The sequence below is a fragment of the Hemitrygon akajei genome, chromosome 9 (assembly GCF_048418815.1).
Source record: "Hemitrygon akajei chromosome 9, sHemAka1.3, whole genome shotgun sequence".
NCBI classification, from domain to species: Eukaryota; Metazoa; Chordata; class Chondrichthyes; order Myliobatiformes; family Dasyatidae; genus Hemitrygon; species Hemitrygon akajei.
In genome coordinates this window covers 82,904,055-82,923,429 of record NC_133132.1, presented here as the reverse complement: position 1 = coordinate 82,923,429, position 19,375 = coordinate 82,904,055, and the positions used below count along the sequence as shown (strand labels likewise).

The following is a 19,375-nucleotide window of genomic DNA, read 5'->3' as shown; positions in this document are numbered from 1 at the left end:
ATCATGAAAGAATACTGTTCCTTCAATGCCGTAAGTGAAGGATCTAACGCCACTCATTTTCCAACAGAATTCCTTGATTCAGTCGAACTCTCTGGATTGCCGCCACATAAACTGGAATTGACGAGGGGATCTCCCATCATTTCAATGAGGAACTTGGATCCACCAAGGCTTTGCAATGGAACTCAAATGATGGTGGAAGAACTGCACGACAATCTCATTGTAGCAAAGGTAAACATTGGTGCATTCAATACTGATGTTGTCATGATCCCAAGAATTACTCTCAATTTATCAGAAGGTGAAAATGTCCCTCTTCAGTGGAGCCAGTTCCCAATACAGTCATGCTTTGCTATGACTATACATAAGGCAAGGCCAAAACATGGAGAATGTGTTTATTTATCTGGAGAAACCGGTACTCCAGCATGGTCAGCTGTATGTGGCTTTAAGCCGGGGGGGAAAAATGAAAACGCTGGAGTATTCTTGAAAGGTGGCAGATCAACCAGAAATGTTGTCATCAAAAGTGTCCCTCATTAAACCAAGAGGAGCTATATTTGTCTTGCTACATGTCTTTATTCTTTAATAAACTGAGTTTTTCTTCTTTAATTTACAAAGCACATCACATCAGACTGCACTACCTTTCTCTTAAAGGGTGCCCCAACGGGTCGCCCAGTTGTCTAGTAAGATATAAAAGGATGGAGGTTCAAATGGTCACAGAAGAAATTAGTGTAGATGGACAAAAGAGCATAAATGTGGAGAGCCAATGGGCCTTTTTCTACTCTGACTCTGACACTACTCCATGTATGATGACATCCAGATCTCTCTTTTTCTACAGAATTCTGAATTTTCCTCCATTTAAACAATATTCTATATTTTGGTTCTTTCTTTCTTTTTGGGAAGCCTTACAATTCCCCATTCAGGACATTTACAAAGACAGGTGTGTAAAAAAGGGTCTGAGTCACCCCAGCCATAAACTGTTCCAGCTGCTACCATCCAGGAAACGGAACCGCAGCATAAAAGCCAGGACCAACAGGCTCCAGGAGAGCTACTTCCACCAGGCCATCAGACTGATTAATTCACACTGATACAATTGTATTTCTATGTTATACTGACTGTCCTGTCATACATACTATTTATTACAAATTACTATAAATTGCACATTTAGATGGAGACGTAACGTAAAAATTTTTACTCCTCATGTATGTGAAGGATGTAAGTAATGAAGTCAATTCAATTCACTAAACAAATACATTTCTTTTTTGAATCCTTTCCACAATTTTGCCTACCATATTCTTGTTCCTTTCTTTCAAATCCTCTATCTAGATTGCAAACAGTTGAGCACTGATCCTTGCAACTGTCTAGTCAGCCAGAAAGTGACCTATTTTTTTCTCTGTTCTGTTTTCTCTCGATTCATTTTCTATCCATACCAAAATATTATCCCAATTGACATTGGGTTATTATTGTCTCGTATACCAGGTTACAGTGAAAAGCTTGTCTTGTATACTGGTGTTTCTATAGTTTAAATCATTACACAGTGCATTAAGTGAAAATAAAGTAAAAGAATAATAATGCAGAATAAAAAGCTAAAGGTACTGGAAAAGTGCTGTGCAGGTAAACGATTAAGTGCAAGATCATAACGAGGTAGATTGGGAGAGCACTTTACTAAGCACTACACTCCGTACACCAGAAAAGACACGATCTCCCAGTGGCCACCATTTTAATTCCTCTTCCTATTTCCATTCCAAAATTCCATCCACAGTCCCCTGTACTGTCACAGTGAGGCCACATTCAGGTTGGAGGAGCAACACCTTGTAATCCATCTGGGTAGCCTCCAATCTAATGGCATGAGCATCGATTTCTCGAACTTCCAGTAATGCCTCCCCCCCCCCCCCCCAACCCCGTGTCTATTCCCCACCCCCTTTTTGTTCTCTCACTTTATCTCCCTGCCTGCTCATTGGTTCCCTCTGGTGTTCCTTCCTGTTTTGCTTTCTTCCATGGCCTTCTGTCCTCTCCTATATATTCCACCTTCTCCAGCCCTGTATCTCTTTCACTGATATTCCCAACTCTTTACTTCACCCCTCCCCATTTCATCTATCACCCTGTGTTTCTCCCTCCACCCTCTAACTCAGACTCTTTGTCTTTTTTTTTCTCCAATTCTGCTGAAGGGTCTCAGCCCGAAACGTCGACTGTACTCTTTTCCATAGATGCTGCTCGGCCTGCTGAGCTCCTCCAGCATTTCGTGTGTGTTACGTGGATTTCCAACATCTGCAGATTTTCTCTTGTTTTTGAGGCTAAGAATCTATATTATCATTCATGCCCCATGAATTCTTATATAATACCTATCTTATACAGCATGTTATCAAATATCTTTTGGAAATCCAAGCAGAGTACATCCACTTTTTCCCTTTTTCGACTCTGCTTGTTATATCTTGAGATAATTCTAACAAACTTGGCAAACTGGACTCACTTTCAGGGACTATGTGGTTTATTTTCTGTCTATTATTTGTTTTGTTTTTGTTTGCACATTTTGTTCTTTGCATATTGGATGTTTGACAGTCTTCCTGGATTCTGTTGTGTTTCTTTAGTGGCTGTCTGCAAGGAGATGACTCTCAAGCTTGCATATAGTAAACATACTTTGATAAATGTACTTTAAACATTGAATCAATCATTAGCTAGCCATTTTGTAAAACTATTATCTCAGCTCAGTTATAATAAGATTTTCTAAATGCTCTGCAACAACGTCCTTGCTAATGAAATCTAGTATTTCTCCAATCATAGATGTTAAGTTGGCCATTCTACAGTTTCTGCTTTTGGCCTCCCTCATTTTCTGGAATCCATTTCAGTTTACTAGCTAATTAAGTCACATGTAGGTTTTCAACTTTTGGTTGATGCTGGATGGTAATTCTGCAAAATAAAAGCTTCCATGAAATGAAAATCATGCAGATATTATAACAAGAAAGCTACTTCTTCACGGAGAAGATGAATGTTTACTGCAAAATTCAGAAAAGTAAGTAGGACTTGAATTTCTTTGTAACTTATTTTTTTATTGATTTGTAATTATCTTACAGGATAATCGTAGCCTTCAGTCACTGGATTTAGGACGTATAGCCTCTTATTATTATTTGAAACACTCAACAGTGAGAATGTTCCAGAAGCAAATGAATGCAGATTGCCATATGGAGGACTTGCTCTCAATTCTAACTGTGAGTTCAATATATTTTATTGTTGGAATTTGAAAACTACTTCAGCAGACACTTCTTCAAGAATAGAAGCTGCCTCAATTGATGTGTATCTGACTGTCAGTTCAGGCTGTCTGATGATGATAGCAAAGTTGTATAGCTTGCAACAGACTAACTTTCCAAAGCATTGTTTTCGCATCCCAGTGGTGCACTTTCTCACATTATGTAATAGCATGTTTTTTCATTGCATGCGTGAATTGCACATTTGGTCATGAGGCAATTAGCTAGTAGCCAATGCCTGTCACTGTGCAGCCTCCTCTTTGATTTGGTGTGATGGGTTCAAATGCAAATATCTGCATGGATTCATGCAGACTCAAGCAATTATGACTCTTTTCAAAATATTGGTAGTTATCTACACAATGAGGTTCTGGTAGACATCAATGGTGGTGTTGCTTCCCTTTTGAATTCCATACTAAAAGTCAGGTAGGAATATTGCTAAGTGGATATTGTCTCCTGCCTTCTACCTTGTCCTCTCACTTCTATCAACTTGTCTCATCCAGCAAGGCCTGTATTCAGACACCTGATCGTTTTGTATTCCAAATGAATACCTGCAAATAAACCAGTGACTAGTTCAAAATCTGTTTGTCAGAAATGTATAGCAATGCAATACCAAATAGATTTTGCAATTTGAAAACATTATTGTCAGCACCAAACGCTTGTACAGTTTTGATTATAAATATTAGAACAATAGCAAGAACTAAATAATTGAGCTGCCTTGGTATTCTCCTTGCTGCTACCAAGTGTTCAGTCATATGAGGTTCACTGACTACATCAAATCAGTATTATCCACTGATTAGCATCATGTTCTCCCATTTTGAATATTTGTGGTCAACATTCATTGCATGCATACACTAACATCTTTACTAATATGACATCTGTCACTGCATCCAGGAAAAAATGTGCCTGGAATATTTTGATCCTAAAACAGCACCTGCATGGATTTGTAATGGGTGGGTGACATCTGGCAAATCTGATTTTAATGCTTTGAAGAGGTATTTGAAGTATTTTAGAGGGGAATGTTTATGGATGTTATTTATATGGATTTTATGAAGCCATTTGATAATGTCCCTCACAACTTTCAGTTCATGTTGTAAGGAACATTATCAAATGACTTCTTAAAGTAAGGCTGACATGTTGACTGAACACCAAGTGATTCGTTGGTAGAATGTGATAAGCTGAGGGACATAACTATTAACAATATTTTAAAATGATGTAGATGAGGATGTAGAAAATTTTGTCGATTTGCAGAACATGGATGTCACTTAAATTCTTCCATAGTTAATTAAATCATGACCTGCTGCTAAAGCATAAACATAAAAAAATCTTCAGATGCTGGAATTCCAAAGCAACACACACAGGTCTAGCAGCACCTTTGGAAATGAATAAACAGTCAATGTTTTGTTGGATAATTGCCTCAATGTCCCTGTATTGCATAGGGTCTTTCTGAATCAGCATTTGGAAGTCAGCTCAAGATTTTTAAAAAAGAGCCTAAAGGTGAGACAAATACCAAGAATGGGTATCTAGTTTTAATATTTTATCTATGCTTCTTTGTTTATTAGCACACTATATGTTGCTATTTTATGTCTTGCTGAAAGGCTGCTACAGAAACTCAAAAAAAGGAACTGTGAACTTGGAACAACTGAAGACAGACCACTAAATAAAACTGCATAATTTCAATAACAGTAGTCATCAATGCAGTAACAAGGATGACTTACCCTAGCTTCATTGCCATAGCTCAACAGAATATGTATATTTATCTCTTCTGCTCCATCTTCCTCTCTCATCTTTTATTTTTGTCCCCCACCTTCAGCTCAAATAACTTTCACTGATAATGCAAGTAAGTAGATGATGTGCATAGTTATCAGAGAAGAACTAGCCCAGGGACTCATACTTTAGTAATTGGAAATTATGCTTCAGAAAGAATGAGCAGATGGATCCCCGACTCCCAATTTATCCTCATCTAGAATGTTATCTTCTATCTTATCGGCTATATTGGAATATAGTTCTTCCAGTAGATAGGGAGGGCAGTTGGAAAGGAAACTCATTCTTAAATATCCCAGTGAGAAAAATATCAGAAGAGATACTTTTTTTGTTCTGCATACAAAACAGTGGAACCACTGATACTTGAAGTATGGGTGACAGATCAAGAAAGGTATCAGTAAATATTCAGTAAATATTAGAAGACGATGTTAGAAGTTTCATTAGATAACTACATATTTCAAGAGTTCATTTCCTCAAAGAATTTTTATTCTCTGAATTTGATTGCTTAGACTTCCTGGTAAAACAGAGGTTTTAGTGAAGTTCAATTCATAATATAATGAAGACCACGTCAGTTAAATTTGTAAAATAAGATTTGAAACACCATATACATATGTTTTGCTTAATAGTTTAGTTATTATCTATTTATATATTTGAAAAGTGCAAGATGCAGCTTGAACATTTGGCAGCCCTTCAGCCAAGAACCTGAACACTGTTTCAGTGCTATGTGATCTATTTTGCTGTTATTCAGAGTAATGGGGCTAAAAATTGTTTTGGTGAAATTACAGCAGTTGTGGCATTGGCTTTATGAGGAACAATTCACTTTAACAAAACAATTTGCTGCTTGTTGCATTAGAGAGGTCACCAGACATTGTACTTGTCTAGAAATTATTTAATCTGTTTTGACGTTAGTGAGGAACAGGTGTCATTGCTGGCTTTTCACATGCAGGCAAATATTAATTGCACTCATGTGCCCATTTAGCCTGCCCTTAATAACCCTGACTTGTTCATGAGTATTAAAGGTTTATGCTTCCTCAACGTGCAGATGTTTATGAATCATGGCAAGAATTTCCTCATGGCGAAAACCATGTTTCTTGGAAGTGCACCTGGTGACATCATTCTGAGGGACCTTTTCAGCTTTTAACACTGCCTGGAGGAGTTTTAGAATTGAAAATAATTTGTTTGTACTCTATTTTGTGGGTTGTCAGGTGATTGCTGCGGCAAACTCATCCATAGATTGGCCTGATGAGGTAGATAGTTTGTTGGTACTGGGCTTCTGTAAAATTTCAATGCATGGACTCAAGATTCTCAATCCCATCCCGGGTGCCTTTTTTCCACTTACACCAGTCATGGATCATTCATTTCCAGGACTTAATAGAGAAGTGTTCCCCCCCCCCCCCCCCATAGAGAATTTGAGCACATCCTTGAATCTATTCCCCTGTCTGCCTGGTGATCTCAGAGGAATGGATACTGAATCAGAATCAGGTTTATTATCACTGATGTATGTCATGAAATTCGTTGTTTGCAGTGAAATACATAAAAAATTACTATAAGTTTCAATAAGAAAGATAAAAAGAATAAATAGTGCAAAAAGAGAGCAGATAGTAAGGTAGTGTTCTTGGGTTCATAGACTGTTCGGAAATCTGTTGGCAGAAGAGAAATATTGTTTCTGAAAAATTGAGTATACATCTTTAGGCTTCGACACTTCCACTGTGATGGTAGCAATGAGAACAGGGTATGTCCTGGATGGTGAATGTCCTTAATGATGGATGTTGCCTTCTTCATCTATTGCCTTTTGAAGATGTCCTTAGTGATTGGGAGGTTAGTGGAGCAGGCTGACTGAGTAAACCCCTTGCAGCTTTCTTCAATCCTGTGAGTTGGAGCCTCCTTACCAGGTGAGGATGCAACCAGTCAGAATGCTCTCAATGATACATTTGAAGAAATTTGCTGAAGTATTTAGTGACATACCAATTATCCTCACTACCCCTAATGAGCTATAGCTGTTGGCATGCCATATTTGTGATTGCATTAATATGTTGAGCACAGAATAGAACCTCTGAGAGGTTGACAGCCAGGAACTTGAAGCTGCTCACCCTTTCTACAGCTGACCCCTCAATGAGTGTGTGTCCTCCCAACCTCCCCTTCTTAAAGTCCACAATCAATTCCTTGGTCTCACTGATGTTGAGTGCAAGATTTCTGTGGCACACCACTAGTCACAGACCTTGAGTTAGAGAGGTAACCATCTACTACCACTCCTTTGCTTCTCCCCTAAAGCCAATGTAGAATCTATTTTGCACAAATGTTGTATGTTTCTTTCTATTTTGTACGTGGCCTATCAGCAGCATTAACAGAGCTCTACCAAGAGGGACTTCTCATAGCTCGGCGGTGGTTATTTAAACAGGGAGCCTCAAGAGTGTTTGTCCATTGTATGTGGCCGATCAGCGGCTATAACCAGAGCACCAATCATGAGTTAGATAGCTGGGGAAGGTTCAGGCATAAAAGAGAGACACTGCCTTGTGGAGTGGTCATCAACGGAGTGATCTGAGGCAGAGTGGTAGAGGTTTGGCTCATTTGGGCTTCTGCGATAACGGGTCGAGGCGAGATAAGTTACCTGTAAGGAATAGAAACTGGAAGTATGGCTGTGACGCTGGTGATCTGAGCTGGGTGTCAAATGTGGGAAGTTTGGGAGATTCCCAGCCTTCCGGATGGCCACATCTGTGCCAGGCGTGTCGAACTGAAGCTCCTTAGGGACGGCATTAAGGAACTGGAGCTGCAGCTCGATGACCTTCATCTGGTTAGGGAAAGTGAGGAGGTGATAGAGAGGAGCTACAGGCAAGTAGTCACACCAGGGCCTCAGGAGACAGATAAGTGGGAAGAGTCAAGAGAGGGAAGGGCAAGAGTCAGATACTGGAGAGTACTCCTGTGGCTGTTCCCCTTAACAATAAGTACTCCTGTTTCAGTACTGTTGGAGGGGGGGGGGAATGGCCTACCTAGGGGAAGTAACAGTGGCCACGCCTCTGGCACAGAGTCTACCCTGTGGCTCAGAAGGGTAGGGAAAGGAAGAAGGCAGCAGTAATAGGGGACTCTATAGTTAGGGGATCAGACAGGCAATTCTGTGGATGCAGGAAAGAAAGACAGATGGTAGTTTGCCTCCCAGGTGCCAGGGTCCAGGATGTTTCTGATCGCGTCCACGATATCCTGAAGTGGGAAAGTGAACAGCCAGAGGTCATGGTACATATTGGTACCAACGACATAGGTAGGAAAAGGGAGGAGGTCCTGAAAACAAACTACAGGGAGTTAAGAAGGAAGTTGAGAAGCAGGACCTTAAAGGTAGTAATCTCAGGATTACTGCCTGTGCCACATGACAATGAGTATAGGAATGGAGTATGGTGGATAAATGCATGGCTGAGAGATTGGAGCAGGGGGCAGGGATTCAGATTTCTGGATCATTGGGACCACTTTTGGGCCAGGCTTGACCAGTACAAAAAGTGCGGGTTGCACTTGAATCCGAGGGGGACCAATATCCTGGCAGAGAGGTTTGCTAAAGCTATTGGGGAGATTTTAAAGTAGAATTGCTGGGGTTAGGTACTGAACTGAAGAGACGGAAGAAGGGGTAGTTGGCTCACAATTAGAGAAAGCTTGGAGACAGTGTGAGAGGGAGGATAGGCAGGTGATCGAGAACGGACAGGCTCAGACCGATGGTTTGCGATGTGTCTATTTTAATGCAAGAAACATCATGAACAAAGTAGATGAGCTTAAGAGCGTATATCAGTACTTGGAGCTATGATGTTGTGGCCATTACAGAGGTGGCTCAGGGGCAGGAATGGTTACTTAGAGTGCCAGGCCTTAGATGTTTCAGAAAGGACAGGAAGCAAAAGAGGTGGGAGTGTGGCACTGCTAATCAGAGATAGTGACATGGCTGCAGAAAAGGAGGAAGTCATGGAGGGATTGTCTACTGAGTCTCTGTGGGTGGAAGTTACAAACAGGAAGGGGTCAATTACTCTACTGGGTGTTTTTTATATACCACCCAATAGTAACAGGGACATTGAGGAGCAGATAGGGAGACAGATTCTGGAAAGGTGTAATAATAACAGGGTTGTCGTGGTGGGAGACTTTAATTTCCCAAATATTGATTGGCATCTCCCTAGAGCTAGGGGTTTAGATGGGGTGGAGTTTGTTAGGTGTGTTCAAGAAAGTTTCCTGACACAATATGTAGATAAGCCCACAAGAGAAGAGGCTGTACTTGATCTGGTATTGGGAAATGAAACTGGTCAGGTGTCTGGTCTCTCAGTGGAGGAGCATTTTGCAGATGGTGATCACAATTCTATCTCCGTCACCATAGCATTGAAGAGGGATAGGAACAGACAAGTCAGGAAAGTATTTAATTGAGGTAAAGGGAAATATGAAGCTATCAGGTGGGAACTTGTAAGCATAAATTGGAAACAGATGTTCTCAGAGAAATGTACAGCAGAAATGTGGCAAATGTTCGGTGGATATTTGAGTGGCATTCTGCATAGATGCATTCCAGTGAAACAGGAAAGATGGTAGGGTACAGGAACCATAGTGTACAAAGGCTGTTGAAAATCTAGTCAAGATGAAAAGAACAGCTTACAAAAGGTTCAAAAAGAGATCCAGAGGATTATAAGGCTAGTAGGAAGGAGCTTAAGAATGAAATTGGGAGAGCCAGAAGGGGCCATGAGAGCGCCTTGGCGAGCAGGATTGAAGAAAACCCTAAGGCTTTCTACAAGTATGTGAGGAGCAAGAGGATAAGACATGAGAGAATAGGACCAATCAAGTGTGACAGTGGAAAAGTGTATGTGGAACCGGAGGAGATAGAAGAGGTACTTAATGAATACTTTACTTCAGTATTCACTACGGAAAAGGATCTTGGCAATTGTAGGGATGACTTACAATGGATTGAAAAGCTTGAGCATAGAGACGTTAAGAAAGATGATGTGCTGAAGCTTTTGGAAAGCATCAAGTTGGATAAGTCTTTGGGACCGGACAAGATGTACCCCAGGCTACTGTGGGAGGCGAAGGAGGAGATTGCTGAGCCTCTGGCAATGACCTTTGCATCATCAATGAGGACGGGAGAGATTCCATACAATTGGAGGGTTGCAGATGTTGTTCCCTTGTTCAAGAAAGGGAGTAGAGATAACCCAGGAAATTATAGACCAGTGAGTCTTACTTCAATGGTTGGTAAATTGATGGAAAAGATATTGAGAGGTAGGAATTATGAATATTTGGAGAGGCATAATATGATTAGGAATAGTCAGCATGGCTTTGTGAAAGGCAGATCATGCCTTATGAGTCCGATTGAATTTTTTGAGGATGTGACTAAACACATTGATGAAGGAAGAGCAGTAGGTGTAGTGTATATGAATTTCAGCAAGGCACTTGATAAGGTGCTCCATGCGAGTCTTATTGAGAAAGTAATGAGGCATGGGATCCAAAGGGACCTTGCTTTGTGGATCCAGAATTGGCTTGTCCACAGAAGGCAAAGAGTGGTTTTAGATGGGTCATATTCTGCATGGAGGTTGGTAACCAGTGGTGTGCTTCAGGGATCTGCTGTGGGACTTGTTCTCTTCGTGATTTTTATAAATGACCTAGATGAGGAAGTGGAGGGATGGGTTAGTAAATTTGCTGTTGACACAATGTTAGTGGGTGTTGTAGATAGTGTGGAGGGCTGTCAGAGCTTACAGCGGGACATCGATAGAATGTAAAACTGGGCTGAGAAGTGGCAGATGGAGTTCAACCCAGACAAGTGTGAGGTGTTTCACTTTGGTAGGTCAAATACAATGGCAGAATATAATGGTAAGACTCTTGGCAGTGTGGAGGAACAGAGGAATCTTGGGGTCCGAGTCCATAGGACGCTCAAAGCAGCTGTGTAGGTTGACTCTGTGGCTACAAAGGCATATGGTGCATTGGCCTTCATCAAACATGGGATTGAGTCTAAGAGCCGAGAGGTAATGTTACAACTATTTTGGTCCTTGGTCAGACCCCAGTTGGAGTACTGTGCTCAGTTCTGGTCACCTCACTCAAGTCACCTCGGGAAGAATGTGGGAACCATAGAAAGGGTACATAGGATATTTACAAGGATGTTGCTTGGATTAGGGAGCATGCCTTATGAGAATAGTTTGAGTGAACTTGGTCTTTTCTCCTTGGAGCAGCCGCGGATGAGAAGTGACTTGATAGAGGTGTATAAGATGATGAGAGGCATTGTTTGTGTGGATAGTCAGGGACTTTTTCCCAGGACTGAAATGGCTAACACAAGAGGGCACAATTTTAAGGTACTTGGAAGTAGGTACAGAGGAGATGTCCAGGGTCAGTTTTTTACGCAGAAAGTGGTGAGTGCGTGTAATGGGCTGCTGGTGACAGTGATGGAGGCGGATACGATAGGATCTTTTAAGAGACTCCTGGATAGGTACATGGAGCTTAGAAAAATAATGGCTATGGGTAACCCTAGGTCATTTTTAAAGTAAGTACATGGTCGGCACAGCATTGTGGGCTGAAGGGCTTGTATTGTGCTGTAGGTTTTCTATATCTCTAAATGTCGTTCTGGTTATTTTTCTGTTTATTTTACGTACATGTGAATTATGGATAATTTATGTTAATTTAAGTTTATGTTAACTTGTATTTGTCCTTGTTGTGTTGCTATGACAGCTAATTTTCACAGGGTATAAATGCATTGACATCAGTAAACTTGAACTTGACCCATAATCAGCTGCCAGAGAGTTATACAACATGTTAAAACAGACCCTTTGGTCTAACTCAGCCATACTGACTTAAGGTGCCTACCTGAGCCTGTACTATTTGTCTGTATTTGACACTTAGCTAAATCTTTCTCATCATGTAACTGTCCAGTGACCGCCATTGTAATGCTGTCATCAAGCCCTCAGAAATATAAAGATACATATTAATGAGTTGCTGCTGGTCAAGCCTTTGCGATGCCAAGGTGGCTTCCATATTTATTAAACCACTAAAGCATATTGCTTGTCTACAGGAATCCATGTGAGAGGTTTGCCCATCAACATTCCTACTGCATTTCTCAAAAAACCATTTCCGGTTATAGCTTGGCACTTTCTCTGTTTGACCTGAGAGATAAATAAACATGTTGTAGTAGAATTAGCTCGAGTATTTTGGGTTACCAGCTTCTGGGTCCCCTGCTGTTTACCTTCTCGGTAATATTGTAGCCATTTGTATTTACTCGCAGAAAGTGTTTCGAGAATACATCTGATTCATATGTCTTAAGATTTCTTTGAATACTAAATATCAGAATTAGATATATTGAAACATTCGAGAGAGCTCAGGGAAACCGGCACCAAATTCCCTGTATGTGTCCTCATACTTGGCGATAATAAAGGATTCTGATTCTGATTTAACTTTGTATAAGTTGGCTCTGTCCTTGGTTGAATTATAATAAATTGTACTTAGCGGTGCTTATATTTTTAAACAAAGTAAAAATGTAGTAACTGTTAACAGTAAGTAATTTACTGCTTTATTGGTTGATTATGCTAAATCCCTTAGAATTGTATTGTGTATATATTTTGTCTTTTTAATTTTAAACAAATCTAATCTGTAACATTTTTAATTGCTTTTGTTAAGGTATATATATTTTTTCAACCTTAAGTTAAAGAAATGGTTTGCATTCCATCTTGTCATTGCAGCTAACTGTTTGCTCATGTGACCCTCACCATCCATTGAACTCTTGCTGCTCTTTACACAGTACCATAGCTCATTCAAACTTCTGACCTTAGTTATCAAGTAAAACTATCAGCAAAAGGTATTTTCTAGCTCAAAGTGAGTGTGCAATTTGAAACCCCTTCAGGATTTAAGGAGGCCATTGAGATGTCTGACTCTGACCCTCAGGGGCCATATTTCTCTTTGGCTTACCAGAGTGATAAGAATTATAATTGTTAATGTTGTTAGTTTCAATATCCTAAGGCTCTTGGTTACTGTAAGTAGCACCATGATTTGTGGAAATCTACCAATGCAAGATTTTTTTCTGTTATAAAGAGCTTTTGCTATTAAAATAGAATTCTGCTAAAAAAAAATTCAAAATCTTGGCTCTAAACATTTCAAAGTAACAAAAAACTTGGATAAGATTTGAGCACCTACTTAGAGTAGCTCTCAGAGCTCTCTTTTTAGCAGTCAAGAGGACATTTTCATTGCACTCAAGCGCATTTGACCATAATTGACCTGAACAGACAATTTGATAAATTAATTCATGATGTCAATGTAAAAGTTTTGAATATGTTTACCTTTTGATCTTCAACCACTCTTTGAATAACATAATCTTAAAGTGTATGGAAATCTCATGTAAAGTAGTGCAATAAGTGTTAAACATTTAAAAGATCTTTTAATATTTACTAACAAATCTCTCATAACATTGTGTCAGGAAATATTTTAACAGTTTTGTTACATTACTAGTGAATAGTGAAGATACTGTATCTGCTGGTAAGAATAATCTTAAAGATTCTCGGCGTAGTAAAGAGTTTCTTTTTTATCTCTGGAAAATTACTTCTTGTGGTTCATTCTATAGATATGCAATGTACCGGTATGTTTCTCAAATACTGCATACATTCTTCAAAATTGCCATTCAGTGCACAGGAACTTGGAGCTGAGTTGTAACATATCACTTTAAGATCACCACTCTTATTTACTTTGAGTTATAGATTGTATTGGAAGTGACCTCGACTGTATATCCAAGTTGCCCTCACCAGTGTCTTGGCATAAGGCCATCAAATTTTGGTTTAGTTTTTGCCTTTTTGATTGATTCAACCTTTTAAAACTAATGAGATCATGGCACAAAATAATGAATTTAGCCATCACTTTTTTTTTTCCAAAGTGAATTTATTTTCAAAGTGCATAAATTTCACCATATACAACCCTGCGATTCGTTTTCTTACAGGCATACTCAGTAAATCCAATAACCATAATAGAATCAATGGAAGACAACACCCAACAGGACTTAGAACCACCGAGCAAAAGACAACAAGCTGTGCAAATACTAAAAAAAATTAATAATAATAAACAAATAGACAATAAATATCGAGAATGTGAGATAAAGAACCCTTCAAAGTGAGTCCATAGGTTGTGGGAGAAATTCAGTGATTGAGCAAGTAAAGCTGAGTAAAGTTATCCCATCTGGTTCAAGAGCCTGATGTTGAATCTGGTGGTGTGAGTCCTGGGGCTCCTGTGTAATATTCAAATATTTACATCTTAAAATGTTCACATATGTATGCTTCACAACAGGGAAGAGACCCTATAAATGTTTAGGAACACACACAAGGTGCTGGAGGAAAAGAGCACATCAGGCAGCCTCTATGGAGAGGAATAAACAGTCAATATGTCAGCCTGAGACCCTTCAGAACTGGAAAGGAGTGGGAAGAAGGTAGAAAGGGGGGGGGGGAGAGGAGTACAAGCTAGCAGGTGATAGATGGATTTAAAATTAAAATTTCAACTGATTTGTGCAATTAAATTTACTTTACATTTAAATATCGTAAGTGACACAATGAAGATCAGTTATAGCATCTGAGATGCATTAGTCCACAGAGCATTTTGAGTGCAGGAGCTCTTTAAACCACACGCTGGGAAAGAAATATTAACTTCTTTGTAATTAAATCATTAAAAAAGAGGAAGTAAGTTTTATAACTACCCTAACTAGAAGAGCAAAATAAAAAGGGAACATGAACAGGAGATGATATGGTGCAAATTTAGTGTCTGGATGCAGAAGGTTAAGTGCAAATTTCTGTAAAAAAATAAATAAAATTATACTAGAAACGCATCCAACCACAAACTAAAGTAGGATGTTGTTTTTCTTTTTCTCCTTTGCAGAAAAATTAGTAGACCAAGTTCAATTCTGTTAATTTTTCAGAACCCCACCACAGATACCAAACTTTTGGTCTCTATAATTGGATTTTCTTAAAAAGAACATGTGATTCATTAGTCTATTTCTGGGAAAGAAACTGGCACTGTTATCCTGTGTACTTCCATGCCCATTATTGTAGTCTATCCTTGACTACATTCAGACGCAAATAGGGATGGAAAGTAAATGCTGGTGCTGTCAACGAAATACTGCATGTATCCTGTACATAGAACAGTACAGGCCATTGGCCTATATTGTTTTACTGGCATCTTAACCTACTCCAAGAACAATCAAATACTTCCCTTACTAGAGGCTTTCATTTTTGTTTCATCCATGGGTTTTTTTAAGAGTCTCTCTCAGGTATCTGCCTCTGCTGCCACCCCTGGCTGTGTGTTCCACACACTTGCCTTGGACAGTCACACACCCCGCACCCACACTTTCCTCCAATTATCTTAAAATTATACCTTTTCATATTAGCCATTTCTGCCCTGGAAGAAAGGGTGCTGGCCCTCAACTCTAGCTATGCCTCTTATTATCTGATAACTCTCTATAAAGTCACCTCTCATCTTTCTCTGCTCCAAAAAGAAAAGCCTCAGCTCATTCAACCTCTCCTCATAGGACATGCTCTCTAATCCAGGGAGCATCCTTATACATCTCCTCTGTGCACTCTCTAAAGCTTCCACATCCTTCCTGTAACCAGAACTGAACTTACTACTCCAAGTGTGATCCAACCAGGGTTTTATAGAGCTGCAAAATTATTTTGTGGCTGGTGAACTCAGTCCCCTGACAAATGAGGGCCAACACACCTTCACTCTGTTAAGAATCCTACCATTGACCTTGTGCTCTGCCTTCACATTTGACCTTACAAAGTGCACCCCTTCATTCTTTTCCAGATTGCCCCATCTGGTATTTCACAGCCCAGCTCTGCATCCTGTGAATGTCCCATTGTAACCTTTGACAACATTCTACACTATCCATAACACCACCAACCTTCGTGTCATCTACAAATTTACTAACTCAGCCTTTCACTTCCTCATCCAAGTCATTTATATAAATCACAAAGAGTAAGGATCCCAAAACAGATCTCTGCAGAACATCACTGGCCATGGACCTCCAGGCGGAATACACTCAATCTGCAACCACCCTTTGCCTTCTGTTGGCTAACCAATCTACACAGCCAAAGATCCTGTGCTTCATGACTTCTTGAACATGGAGAACCTTGTCAAACACCTTAATAAAAAACATATACACCACATCTGTTTCATTAAAACAATAGGTTCTCGGTTTGGCTCGATGTTACAGAAAGGCACAAACTCCAATTACCTACTTAGAAGTACAAAAACTTTGTTTCTTCAGAGAGAACAGAGCCAGCATTAAAATACTTATCTGGGTATGTGCAGGCCCCTTACACTGCAGCACATCAACTACTCAATCCACAGCGCTGTTCAGGACCAGCCTATTGGTATGCCTTGACAAACTACCCTAAGCCCACGACCGCTCTGCTCTTGTACACTTTCCACTGATAGGAAATGCTGCAGTAATTGGATCAATATTTAACACCTTGTCAAACCACCGAATCAGGACCAATTATCACTGGTCTCCACTTTTCATTCATATTAGCCATTTCTTTCATTTTCCCATGATTGTTCTCATGGTATTGCAGTCTCATGGCCTATTCCCATTGTAGTGATCAAAGTTCTGTTACATTCAAAGCCATAGTGGTGAAGAGACATACAACAAACACAAATGTTATCCCTTTACCATACAACATCTACTTTCTGCCTTCATTAATCAACACACACAAAATGCTGGAGCAACTCAGTAGGCCAAGCAGCATCTATGGAATAGAGTAAACAGTTGACATTTCGGGATGAGACCTTTCATTAGGACTATCTTCCTTCATTAATTTGTTTTATCACTATCTCAGAATTCATTCAGGCTTGTGAGGCACAACCTGCCCCTCACTAAGCTATGTTGACTGTCACTAATCAGACTGTGCTTCTCTAAATGCTCATAAATGTTTTCTCTTAAGAATCCTCTTCAATTGTTTGTCCACTTCTGATCTAAGACTCACTGGTCTATATTTCCCAGGATTATCCCTATTACATGGATATTATTGTTGTTGTTGTTGTTATTATTATTATTATTATTATTATTATTATTATTATTATTATTCTCATCCCTATTATTCCTGAAAAATAGATAAATAAAAATAAAACTTTGAAAGATCAACTCAGTTAATCTTGGATTAATCATATGTGTGTTGCAATCCTGTACAATTCTATCATAGATATTGTCAACTGCCCTTAAAGGATTTTAAAAAAATGTCAGGAAACAAAATGACAATTTACTCCAAGACTTCATTTTCCAATTTTACAATACTTCTTGTAGCTTGTAGAATAGCGTAGTGCTTAGTGCAATGCTTTACAATACCAGCAAGCTGGATTCATTTCCCACCGCTGCCTGTAAGAAGTTTGTATGTTCTCCCCATGACTACTTTGGTTTCCTCCCACAGTCTAAATATGTATCTGTTGGTAGGTTAATTGGTCATTGTAAATTGTCCCATGATTAAGCTGGGATTAAATTGGGGATTGCTGTGCTGTGTGGCTCGATTGGCCAAAAGAGCCTACTCCACACTGGATGTCAATAAATAAATAAATTGTCCTGTTATAGCCTGTGTTTTGAATACCTTTGAATACTACACTTTCATCCACTTTGAATGATGTTCTCCTGGAATCTGACTGAAATATCTCCTTCATTAGTTTATGACCTCTAGAATTAATTTCTTTGTTTCTTTCCTGTTGAAGAAGTAATTAAGGTAAATTTTATATAAGCTACTTGTAAACACAAAATACCGTACTGTGCAGATGCTGGGGTCTGTGGAAACGAACAGTCAATGTTTCGGGCCGAGAACCTTTGTCAGAACTGAAGGGGGTGGCAGGGGCCCTAATATTATTCTTAAACTCTTTTCTACCTGTAATAGAGATTTGACCTTTTAAAAAAAAGTGTCATGCATGACTTGCTGCAGATGATTTATAAATGAATAACTTAAAATACAGCTACCAAAATGAACTGCACTCCAGTGTACACAGTGGAATCTGTAGAAATAATAGTGTTGTCATGTCATCTTCATGTGTTACAGATTAATCAGCATCACACTAAAGTCTGGTGTCCATTAACTACAAATTCATTGTTCATCTCTCATCAGGCAAACACTTTGAGGATTAGATCTTATTCAATTTCAATATCCAGGTGAAGATATAGTAAGGTAACTTCACATTACACCCCTGTGACATTTAGGTAGTTCCTCTGGTATCACAAATGGTTAACTTTAAAATCAAAAAATTGCTGCAGGCAAACTGAATGCATGGTCACATTTGCATCCAGTCACATTGAACGAGTAAAATTGTGGCGTAGAAATTCTTCCATAGTAGAAAACATTTCCCAGGGAGTATGTGGCAATTCACAACTTTATTATGTTCAAAACCAGTTACAATTAAGCAATTGATCATACATACTTTGAGTGAATTGATAAATTTTCTTTCTAGTTCTGCTATTGTTGAGTTAGTAGAGGAAGTCAGATATGTTAGGATTGCAGTACTGGTAAGGAAAGGAACCTGGAATATGGAGAATAGAAGCTAAGGTGTCCCATGTTGGTATGTGGAATTTTAGGAACTTTAGAGGATGGCGTCATCAGGAATGGGGTTTCCAGATATGTGGTCAAATGCTGGTGAGGATATGGAGCTTATGTATCCATTCAGTCCACAGCAAGGAGGACTGTCAGAGATTGAACTCACCACCTAGTCTTAAGTTTGGGGTGAAGTGCTCGAATACATAATCTGATTGGACCATGGGTGTGGAGAGTAAAGGATTGTCCACTGCAAACATGAATAGCATTTCTACAGACATGAAAGATAGGAAAAATATTTAACAAACAATCTACAGGAAAACTGATGCTTCTGAATCCACAGAAGTAATGATTTCAAGGTTGACTCTCTTTAACAATGCGAAGCTGGTTTTAACCTTTCTTTTTGTTTGGTATGAGTAGCCTGCACATTCATTAGCCTCACTTGTTGAAATTAATTCATGCCAATGATATCAAAGCATGTCAATTGTCATCAGTGGTACCTCTCTGCATTACAGAAGTATGCCTCTATGCAGGAAGGGTTATGGTTGAATATGCTGAAGCATATAAGGTGCACACAAAAGTTCTCATTGCAACTAAATTTTTAATAATTTTAGCCCAAGTAGCACTGATAGCTCTTACCCACCATTTGGCATTCTCATACTGTCCTTATGGAATGACAATGAGTAATGTGGTGTGGAGGATATGGGGCAAGAAAGACTAATGGTTGATTTACTTTGACTGGTCCTCTTGTATCATTTACTATTACTGAAGCAGTGGAGTGGGTATCTGTCAGCATTCATACTGATGACACCCATAGACATACACATGTTTCCTATTTGTAGATTCTTAAGAGTTAGGGGTCGTCTCCAAAGGGGTTTCCTGCAGGTT

General features: G+C 39.3%; 1 protein-coding gene across 2 annotated transcripts in view; it reads left to right on the top strand.

Moving 5' to 3' along the window:
* ascc3 (activating signal cointegrator 1 complex subunit 3) overlaps positions 1-19,375 on the top strand; it is a 360,447-nt gene that overhangs the window by 276,453 nt on the left and 64,619 nt on the right. For both annotated transcript variants that reach the window (XM_073056467.1, XM_073056468.1), the window contains exon 36: positions 3,063-3,197. In XM_073056467.1, coding sequence (XP_072912568.1) covers positions 3,063-3,197 — 135 coding nt within the window. The remainder of the gene's footprint in view (positions 1-3,062; positions 3,198-19,375) is intronic.